At 41.1% G+C, this 11,512-nt stretch overlaps 1 protein-coding gene across 3 annotated transcripts in view; it reads right to left on the minus strand.

Moving 5' to 3' along the window:
* The window catches only part of arhgef3 (Rho guanine nucleotide exchange factor (GEF) 3), a 44,345-nt gene that overhangs the window by 5,963 nt on the left and 26,870 nt on the right, over positions 1–11,512 (minus strand). For all 3 annotated transcript variants that reach the window (XM_032513750.1, XM_032513752.1, XM_032513751.1), the window contains 8 exons: positions 7,524–7,631; positions 6,101–6,352; positions 5,732–5,794; positions 5,513–5,609; positions 4,567–4,643; positions 4,198–4,455; positions 2,449–2,619; positions 45–234 (listed from right to left, as the gene is read on the minus strand). In XM_032513750.1, the coding sequence (XP_032369641.1) occupies positions 45–234; positions 2,449–2,619; positions 4,198–4,455; positions 4,567–4,643; positions 5,513–5,609; positions 5,732–5,794; positions 6,101–6,352; positions 7,524–7,631 (1,216 nt within the window). The remainder of the gene's footprint in view (positions 1–44; positions 235–2,448; positions 2,620–4,197; positions 4,456–4,566; positions 4,644–5,512; positions 5,610–5,731; positions 5,795–6,100; positions 6,353–7,523; positions 7,632–11,512) is intronic.

Consider the following 11,512-nt stretch of genomic DNA (forward strand, 5'->3'; position numbering starts at 1 on the left):
GGAACTCTTATTATTATTATCTGTAATATTTGTGAGGTACTGACTTCGCTCAATGTTGCTGAAGGCTCCTCTGATGGACCCGCCCACTCTCATCTCCCCGTCTGATAGGTCCTCCAGGTCCAAATGCCGGATGGAGATTGGCTGGCGGCAGAGCTGGTAGCTGATTGGCTGGTCGTTCAGCGAGACGGACCTGGTGATGACCAGGACGTCCTGGAACAGGAACACATGGAGCTTCTGGAAATAGAGAGAGAGAGAGAGAGAGAGGAGAGAGAGAGAGAAAGAGAGAGAGGAGAGAGAGAGAGAGAGAGAGAGAGATGCAGACGTTCACTTTTCTTCACTTGGTGATTGCTCTATTAGGTGTTTTTGTGTACATCAAAGTGCTCTTTCTTTCTACAGAAATGAAAGATAAAATATTTGTTTATATCTTTCTTTGTTCGGTATGTATTGGTAAAATGATCGAAGTATTAGTAGTAGTAGTAGTAGTATAGTAGTAGTAGTAGTAGTAGTAGTAGTGGTAGTAGTAGTAGTAGTAGTTTATGTGTAGCAAAGATGAAGACCTAAAGTAAACAATCCCAATAAAATAAAGTTATTGTTATGACTACAATAAATATTATTAGTTATATGTTATTTTATACGTTATGGACAAGGCATTACATGAAGGTAGACACAACAATAAACTGTCTTGTTCTTAGAGAGACATGTTTGTCCTGTTAATTAAAAAGTACTTTTTCTCTAAATACTAAATTAGGGAATCACAGGGTACCTCACGATACGATACGATACGATACGATACACGGCTCACGGAACCGATAATTTCACGATACAGCGAGCAGCGATATGGAGCACGGAAATCTATTTAGAGCTGTCTAAGCTGTCTAGCTGTCAGGCTCTACAACACCTGCACCACCTGAGAATGTTGTAGTTTCTGTTCCTGTTTTTTCATCTACTCCACACACACTCTGTATATCTTTATTATCAGTATTTATATTTTTCCATTACAAGTGCTTACTTTTTCAAAAATTTTTATGGTCACAGGTAAGGGTGTGACGAGATCTCGTTTTACGAGATCTCGCGAGATTAAAACATGACGAGATTTCTCGTCGAGGTGAAAAGTTGTCTCGTGAGGCGATGTGATGTCAGCGTGATGGAGCGTGAAATTACAATTGAAGATCCCCCTGCCACTTTTAAATCCTTTGTGTGGCAACATTTTGGTTTTTTGTTGTTTGTTTGCACAGTTTTGAGAGAGCAGTACTTTGGTTATTGATACACTTACTGTTTGCATTTTAAATGTTATTTTTCTGTTATTTACACATTCATTTTATTTATACTGTTTATTTTTTTATGTTCGGTTTGTGGAAAGGAGTTAGATTTCTCGTGTGAAATTGTACAGGGCAGAAGCCAGTTGGTAGAGTTTATACAAAACATTTTGCAGTGTTTGCACGTCCTTTGCAAAAAAAAGTTAAATAACATTCATCATTAATAGTTGATTTCAAAATGCACCTAAATTGTTTTGCATTTTGTGATTTTTCAGTTGAATAAAAAAACTATTTTCCATTCATATATTTCATCGAGGATTTCTTTAAATTGTTTTTAAAAATCTCGTCTCGTCTCGTTCTCGTGAACCCAATCTCGTGATGTGTCTCGTCTCGTGGAGTAAGCGTCTCGTCACACCCCTAGTCACAGGTAAATATGACTCATATTATTGTCACCTACTTTTGCTTCATTTCTTTAATTACATATTTAATTTAATTTTACGTTACTTAATTACACTGCAATATTGTTTCTTGTACTATGGCAACCGCACTTTACTTTACAAAACCTTTATTTGACGCCACTTTATTTTACTTCAGTCTACCTTCGGCTCATTGTCTGTTGTTTGCCTGTTTTTCTTGTGTGTTTCCTTGTTTGTTTGTTTGTTTTGCTTTTATTGTAGAAAATGCTGCTGTAACAAGGAAATGTCCCCACTCACTGTGGGATGAATAAAGTATTATCTAATCTAATCTAATCTATTTTATTCCTTAAAATATCAATATTTGGCACCAACGTATTGATATATTGTCCCACCCCTACTTCAAAGAAACCTTTTGAGGGTAATAATAACATTAAACTGCTGCATTGTGAAAAATATTTCAGGGTTTACTTCTTGCTTGTACACTTTACAGCCCCAGTTCTCTGAGAAGCTCCTTTAAATCCAAGCAAAATTGGTATTGTAACTGAAACTCCCCTGACCTAATTGACATTGAATCGTAAATGTAATTGAATCGGGACATTGGGAATCAGAATCAAATTTATTTGGGAAATCAGTGGCTATACCCCGCCCTTCTTTTGAGAAACACGAGTTTTACAGAAGGACTGTCTTGGCTACAGATGAGAGAGAGTACGTCATGCATAAAAAGGGGTTTATAGGTTGGTATAAAATTGTAAACAAAACAAAAAAACTCTACTGACGAGTCCTCTGTTGTTTTTCAGTTCTCCGTGGCAGCTGAGGGTCCTGGACCGGTCGATGAGTTCGTCCCTCTGTCCGTCCTCCGTGTACAACAGGCGGTCCTTGTAGAACTGACACTCCGACTCCCCCGTCCGCCTGTTGATGTCCGCCACCACGCTCTGAACCCTCAGCATCTGGAGAGCAAACACACTCCGTCTTAGGATGGATTGTAACGTCACCTGATCTGATCTCTCGTTATTCAGTGTAACGTGGCCGCTGCATTATGATTCCTTCTGCTCGCTCCAGCTGCTCTCTGTTGCCCTTTTCAATGAGAATCAATGACAACATGTTAATGTAGAGGACCCTTGTACCTCAAATTAAAAAAAAATTAAAGGAAGAAATTCATTTATATTATTGATTTTCATCCAGATTAATCTGATTTGTTTTTAACTAGTCTATAGCCAAAATCCTCGTCCGGTGCCGCCAGATATTCCACCGGACGTCACTGTTTTCAGCCGGATGTCCGTTACCTTCGTCTTTCTTTGTGTTGAAGTTCTAACCTCCGGCTGATGTCTGAGGACTATGGTTACCTGGTCCTCAGATCTCTGCAGGGTAAATCCAGACAGCTAGCTAGACTATCTGTCCAATCTGAGGACTATGGTTACCTGGTCCTCAGATCTCTGCAGGGTAAATCCAGACAGCTAGCTAGACTATCTGTCCAATCTGAGGACTATGGTTACCTGGTCCTCAGATCTCTGCAGGGTGAATCCAGACAGCTAGCTAGACTATCTGTCCAATCTGAGGACTATGCTTACCTGGTCCTCAGATCTCTTCAGGGTGAATCCAGACAGCTAGCTAGACTATCTGTCCAATCGGAGTTTTCTGTTGCACAACTAAAACATTTCAACGTACACATGTTCCACCAAAACAAGTTCCTAAGCGCTGTCCAAGACGATTTTGATTGGTTTGAAGAAAAATTAATATAAAAAAAAAAAAACAGAGCACGTTTTTCTCTCAACCAGCATGCTGTGTGGACTAGCCAGACCCTCCTCGGCAGTGCTGTGGAGGTAGGTCTGGCAATTAGAGACTAGTTTTTAACATACAACATAAAGTTATACCCCTACTTCCAAAATAATTCACAAATTGTTGGTGTTAATCAAGATCACTTGAGGTGTTTCTCTAAATTCAACATAAACTTTGAAAGTTTTAACATGTTAATTTTCAACTTTTCCCATGACTGTGACAATTACTGTGTTGTATAGCAATAAGCCCAAGACTCTTGTATCTAGAACTTCATGTTTTCTAATGTTGGTTTCAAATAACCGAGTCCCACATGTAAAAAGTCACTCAATAGGTTTACTCTAGTCAGTTTTAAATTATATTTGTGCTTGTCACTTGATGACAATTTACGTTGATTGAAGTAATGGTCAGGTAATGGTCTTTTATTAGTTGATATTATTTTTACTCTTTCACCTCTGATTTTCTGATGGATCAGACTTTCAGGAAAGGTTAACCCAACGGTCACGGCCACAGTACACAATGATGGCAATCAGTATCTCCAACCATACCGGCTAGTGGTATTCCAGGTATAGGGATTCTCCTGTTCACAGGTAGGCAAGTACTAGTAATGGAATTGGGAAGGAGACAATGAGTCTGGACGACTCCTGTTCTGATTAGTCTTATATTAATTTATTCTATACCGTCGGTTGACAGGGAAGGGATCCGACTTGAGGGAACAGGTACTACAGTATCCTAAAGCTGGTTATCCTCACCGCCTCGTCCAGGTGCTGCCGGTCCGGGTGGTCGTTGGGCGTGTGCTTCAGGATCTCCCTGACCAGCAGCGGGTATTTCACCAGTCGGCTGCGGGGGATGTCCAGGAAGTTCCACAGGTCCAACTTCCTGCTAAAGGGTGACTGGAGACAGCGCTGCAAGAAGTCCTGGACCCGTCGATCCTGCTTCTTCTGGTCCAACAAGTCCTTGGCCTTCACCTGGTTACTGCAGTACGAGGTGTAGGAGCTGAGACAAGGAAGCTGCAGGGACCCGGAAACAGAGACACACGGTTACTACGCAGTACAGGAGACAAGGAAAACTGTATTTATTTTCAGAATGTTTAATTTATTTTAAGAGAAACACTCACTCACCCAGTCAGTCAGGATGTGACCCACATGTTCTGTGGACCCGTCTGGTTTTCTGGCATCTTTGAGGCGACTTAGCAGGTCTGAGGAGAGACGTTTTTAAAAAATATGAAAGAATTTAAATAGGGCAGGACCCAGAGCAGCATGGGAAGATAAAAGAGGACACACATACAGAACATTTTTTTGTGACATGCAGAAATACTGATACAGCCGCACTGCAGGAGCATGAAGTGAATGTCTGAACTCAAGCCATGTCAATCAGAAACTGCTACCTGACAGTTTTTAAGACTTGGTATCACGGACACATTTCAGTCCGTTCCAGGTCGATATGCAGCTGGTAGTCTGGATCAACGGAAGTACATTTCCAAAATAACTGCCTGACATTCGGCGACGCTCTCTGCATGTTGTCATTCTCAAAATCCTTCCTCTACACGCTGACAATGGTAGGGTTTCAAGAACATTTGGATCGTGCAACAAGGCAGGCCTGCTTGGTTCCTCTGGGAATGATTGTAAAGACTTAAAAAGAATTTGTTACGACATTTTCCCTCTAACTGGGACATTTGGGGATTTACTGTAGACAAACTACACATGGCGATACACTGGTAAGAGCAAATGAGGTTTACCAATGCATCAAGCTAATTTAAATAGCTCATGTTACTGAATTGTGTCAACAGTTAACTTCATGTAAAATTTTATGTGGCGTTTTCTTTTGCGGGGTTTAAATGTTCCACCAAAACAAGTTCCTTCAACTAGTCCCAATTGTTGTTAAAGAAATGCAAACAACCCAAACTCCTGTTTTTGGAAGGACAAGACATTAAAGGGTAGTTTTAGAATTTTTCAACCTGGACCCTACTTACCTATGCTTTGTGTGTAAATGACTAATAAATAATAATCTTTGAAATTGGTCGAGTATCGAGTGAGAACGCTTAAGGTAGGAGATGCTCCCGCCTACCTTCATGCAGGGGTATCAGCGAGTCCAGAGTGCCAAAGATCTGGTTCAGTTCCTGCTCAGTCATGATTGACAGCTTCAGCATCGGGTCATGGTAAGCCTGTGACACAAACACACACACACACACACACACACTTAAGCATGCTCAGAAACAACTGGTACCACAGAATAAATACAGAAGGAAAGTCAGTTCTTCAAAGGAAAGTAAAGGGTTTTGTTTACCTTCTTAGCCAACTTGAGATCCTCCACCAAGTCTTGCTCGCCCTGAGCCAACTCAAATATAGCCTGCAGGAAGGGAGGGAGGGAGGGAGAGGGAGATTGTAAGAGAAAGGGGGAGAGGGGGAGGGGAGAGAGGAGAGAGAGAGAGAGAGAGAGAGAGAGAGAGAGAGAGAGAGAGAGAGAGAGATGGTCTTAGAATTAGGTCAGGCTATCTATGCGTGGCATTTCTTTTTTGTCAAAAGTAGGTTGTGGTAAAGCTGTATGTTTATATATATATATATATATATAATATATAAATATATATATATTGTCATTTGTATTTCTTCTGTAAATTTCCTCTAAAGAATCCTTCAGTAGCAGTGCGTCTCTCACCTCTTGTCGTTTGATCTCTTTTGGGCTCAGAGGCTGCGTCGCTCCCAGTCTGACGTCGAACGTCTCACTCCAAAGCTTGCTGTCACGGCGCTTGGCGGGCGGGAAAGTTGCCGTGGAAACCCGTGTCGCAGTCATGGAGGAAGAAGGGTTGGAGACTGACGCTGAGACGACGCGCGTCTTCATCGTGGAGGAGGAGGGAAGAGGACGAGCTGCTCTCTCCGTCTGACTCTCATTATTTAAACTGATGGACCGCTGCAGAGGCAGAGAGATGGGGAAATAATCAAATAATAGCCCAGAGTTTAATTCGTTATAAAATACAAAACCATACAATATTTCTTTCAGATATTTTACTGATAGTTGTCAAAACTAAAAACTCTTTATTTTCAGCATCGGTTGAGTATAGTGTTGTAAAGTGGGAAGAGCTAGTTAGGCGCCGCTGGTTGCAGAAGTAAAAGCCCTTTATCCCGTATATAATGTTATTTCACAGTTGGAGCTTCGACAGCATGGATTGGCATGAAACTCTCCCGGTTGGATCGTCTGAGGATGACTAACTATGTCAGAAAATATCTGATTCTTTGACTAAAATATCAAAGCTACAAGGCGACATGCATAAAAAGGTCAGTGGAGAAGTTAACTACATCTCCCAATGTGCACCGCTAACGGCAAGTGGAAGCTAAAGACTAGGTGTTGAGAAAACTGGGTACATGGTATGGGTTAATTATACTATACATCTGTATTAAAGTATGCCAAATTGACAAAAGACACAAAGTGGAAATCATTACTGGAGTTCATAAAATGAACAAATGAATACATTTTATTTTCAAATTGTTCAGGTTTTATATAACAAAACGGGACAGAAAAAAAGGCAAAAAAACCAACACAAACAACGGAGCTGCCAGGAAAATTAAGATTAAAAGCATGTCTTGGATAGATGTCATATTGCTGTCATCTACACGTTCAGATGTCATAGCAATACAAGTTGCACTACAGTCAAGAGCACATCTCTACAGAAAAGAATCACATGTTTTGAAGATAGTCAATGAATGGTCGCCGATGCTCAGAAAGCGGTTTTGTGTTTTAGAGTTTTGCATGCGTATCCTTTCCATCTGGATGATCCCAGTCATTTCATTAAGCCATTTTTGAAAGCAGGGAGGAGTGGGCGACTTCCAGTCCAGAAGAATCATTTTCTTTGCGGCAACCATGCCAAGCATTAGTGCTTGTTGCGTCTCAGGCGGATACCTGAGAGCCTTTTCTGAACACCCAAAGAGCGGCAGCTCTGGGTCAGGGGCAATGTCCAAGTTAAAGACCAGACGGAACATCTCTTGTTTCTGTGTTGTATGAATAAACCCTTCTGGAACCAGCAGCCCCTCCCACTTTACAACCTTATTGTGACTGGGGGGGGGACGTCTGAGTGGCGGTTTACCTGCAGCGTCTGGCCAATCCTCTTCAGCGGAGCGGTCTTAACGGGCTGCAGCAGGCCGGCCAGAGACGTCAACCTGGATACCAGTTTACTGCGCTTGGTGCTGGGCTCCTGGAGGAGAGAACAGAGTCAAACTACGTTCACATCATCACACAAAAACAAGTCCTGTGCTCCACGTGAGACTTCACACAACACAACGTGTGAAGCCCATATGAGGGCAGGCCCGTAGCCAGCCTAGTGGAAGGGGGCGAGGGGGGGGGGGGGTTCTTTATTATGAGATTGATATACTTCATTTTAATGCCCTTGGCCTCATAGATGTTGCTATGAGTGTATAAGGTTAGTTGCGTGGATTGTTGATACATTAGACGTTAGATTGTGTTAGAAAAAACTTTCACGTGTTCTTAGATTTGATGAAGACGAAGAGAAGCTGGAGTTCCAATGGAGAATTGAGAAAAGGTTTAATGAAACAGCATGATGAAGATGATAAGACAAAGACAATAAAACACAAAACATAAAGACACTGCAGCTGACAGCGGACTTGATCCCTGCTTCTCCCTGATGGAGTCACATGAGGCCAGTCCCAAAATCAGTTCCAAGTCCCAAATTTGACCCAAAGAAGTTGAGGGTGGTTCCTCAAATTAAAACTTTCCCTATCGGTCAGATGTTTTCTCAAGATCAAGTCCCATCTCTGAACTCTCAGGTTTTATTGTCAGGAAGTTAGTATTGATATAATCCCTTTTCGCCCAGCTGCAGGGTCAACTGATTTGTAACTAGACCAAATGTACATCGTTTTCAAAATATTAACATAGTTTTATCTTTTTAAAACCCAACAATTGTTACATGTCGCATGCCAGTTAACACATTCACAGAAATGGTGGTTTTAACAAGATTAGGGCTTTGGGTGGGGGTGGGGGTGGGGGGGATGAATGCACACATTTCCATCTGTCTAGAAATGTTTGGAGGTTTTACCTGACAAATTAATTATTCAATAGAATTATACTCTAGATCAAGTGCCAAAAGGTTTGGAACACAGTGTCCAGTCTGAGGTTTTTAAACAGTGTGGTGTGTGTGTGTGTGTGTGTGTGTGTGTGTGTGTGTGGTCTAGGTATAGCTACATTTGTGGGGACCAAAATTGTGAAAACAGTATACTTTGGGGACCTGAGTGCTTTGTGGGACCAAAATGCTGGTCCCCATACCGTTAAAGGGTCTTTTGAGGACTAAGACTTGGTTTAGGTAGGGTTAGAGTTAGGTTATGGTTAGGGTTAGGGTGAGGGTGAGGTTAAGGTTAGGCATTAGGTTTGATGGTTAAGGTTAGGGTAAGGGGCTAGGGAATGCATTATGTCAATGACTGGTCCCCACAAAGATAGGCAGACACGACTGTGTGTGTGTGTGTGTGTGTGTGTGTGTGTGTGTGTGTGTGTGTGTGTGTGTGTGTGTGTGTGTGTGTGTGTGTGTGTGTGTGTGTGTGTGTGTGTGTGTGTGTACAATGTCTTAGTTATTTGTTGTAAAGTTTACTCTGTATTGTTACTGCTGTAATATGCTGCTGGTCAAACAATGAATCAAAGCCCTTCCCTCTCTGAACTCAGGTCTCCATATTTTAGGTTGTGTCTCTGTGTGTGAAACTGCCTCCAGGATGCATGTCCTCGATACAGACTTACAATAAATCAATACGTGTGTGTGTGTGTGTGTGTGTGTGTGTGTGTGCGCGAGCGTGAACGGTCTGCTGACCTACTGGAAAACAGGAACCATCAAACTCAGTTTCCATCAACACAGCCAGGGATCAGTTGACCAAAAATAAAATCGACCTCAGATGGTTTTCGTTTTTTTCGTCCTCGATCGCCTCCAAGTCACAGATAGATTTTCATCGTCAGCTTCAAGTTCAAGTCCCAAATCTGACAGATTTTCAATAATTTTACCAAAACCAACAAGTTTTTTTTTTTTTTGTCTTTTAAAATCAACAGTTAAGGAGAATGAAGAAGAATGGAAACACCACCGTTTAACTATGTTATTTAAGTCGGTGTGTTTACGCTCAACTGCCAGATGATACGGTTGTATTTGCTGTAAGTGAGGATAATACATATGCAGTTTATTTTCTCTACACTTGAGAAGTTTCCATTGGACATGTTGTAATGGGTTTCTGTGTGTGATGGGGCTTCAGTTGATTTAATTTGACAAAGATCAATTGAGTGCAGTGGGTCAACAAAACAACTGGTTATATAATTAGAGCAGGTTTACAGCAGATTGACTCTCTGGTCAAGACTTTTAAAAAGAGCCAGAAAAACTCGTGAAACAGCCTATAGTACACGTTTAGTCTAATCTTTTAAAATTCATGTTTAGAAAAACACTGTTCGTTTTTTTGTAACTCCAGTTCAGAAAAAACATCAGGGCAGCGGAGACGCATGTTGGAGACTCTGTGGAACAGACGGGGCAAATCATCATCACATCTTCTGGGATTGTCCGGTTATTAAAGGTTTTTGGGAACAAATGTGTTCCCACCTGAATAACATCTTTACTGAAAGGATCCCATGTAAATGTGAATCCCTATACTTAGGAAACATTTCACTTGATAACTGGACTCTGGAAGATAAAAAACTGCTGTTGGTGCTCCTGGCAGCAAGCAAAAAGGCAATCACTAGAAAATGGTTGAAGCCTGAAGCTCCTACTGTTGAGGAATGGTTCAAGATTGTACAGGACATTTACATTCTGGAGAAGATATCTTTTCTGTCCAAGGCCGAAGGGAATTATTCTTCAGGATCTGGTCTAAATGGACAAACTATATAAATCAGTAATTCCTGTGGACTAAATATGTCTATTACATGCAAGTACTGTTTCTCTGTGTATTGTACTTTGGCTCAGGATTATGGCAAATTTACGCTCTTGATTGTGTTTTTCCCCTAACATAAGAAATCTCAGACCTGACCCTTCATCCCCCCCACTCACTCTTCTGTTATGGTTGTTCTGTTATTCTACAAAAAAAAAAAAAAAAAAAAACCTGGTTGGGCTTATGTTTTTCATTCTCATACTTCCAATGTGGTGGAAGCTGGATTGTACAAAATAATTGCAATTTTGCCTTTCCAAATAAAAAATTAATTAAAAAAAAAAAAAAAATTCATGTTTAATGTCTTCTAACGTGATATTTCATCACCTGTGATATGAAATCATCAGATTCCCACACAGTACCATAATCTACTGACAGCTTCTTTTTAAACCATGATTGCGGCAGATGTTGTCTTGACAATAGTGGCCTTAGATTAGAAAACAAAACACTATGAAGGATCAAATACGAATGTTGTTCTTTAATTGGGAGGACTTGGTCAATGAGCAAATCAGGCCAGAACTAGGTTAGGAAATAGGCATTAAAAAACAAGAGTAACACCTAAACAGGGAAGGACAGTGTCGGACTGCTTAAAGAAGTGAAGAAGAGAACTGAGAGGAATGTTCAAGCCTAAGGGGACACATGGAAAATCTAACAAGAGCTTCACATCATGACAAACAACACGCGGTTCCCTTACATCACACGTCCTAGTTTGAGGCCTGCAACTTCACCTTTTGCTTATTTTTTTTCTTTTCTCAAATTGGAAAAAAACAGCCTCCAGGGACAAACAGGCTGTTTTGAGACCCTGAGCAGAAATTGTTTTCATAACCATCCCAGAAGTTGTCGTCACAAAACAGACAAGTGACCTTCTGAATAACAGAAGAGAAATTTATGAAAGGACTCATTTAATGCCATGTTGTCTTTAGCAATAACAGTAGTAGTAAGGACAGTAGTTGGCATTAGGAACGTGGTGTAGGGCTTCACGATGTCGAAACGATAAATCGCAAACAAAAGGATAGAGATGCTCTTTGGTGTCGGGTTTGGCGGTTATCGCACCACCATAGTGTCTGCAGGTTCTAGTGTTAAGGCTTTTACACACCACGGGGCGTAACGAATAAACAACACCAAAATGTGAAATGCTCACCTGTGGTTATTTTAAAACAGATGAGGGAGATGA

Source organism: Etheostoma spectabile, chromosome 4 (genome assembly GCF_008692095.1).
Source record: "Etheostoma spectabile isolate EspeVRDwgs_2016 chromosome 4, UIUC_Espe_1.0, whole genome shotgun sequence".
Classification (NCBI taxonomy): Eukaryota; Metazoa; Chordata; class Actinopteri; order Perciformes; family Percidae; genus Etheostoma; species Etheostoma spectabile.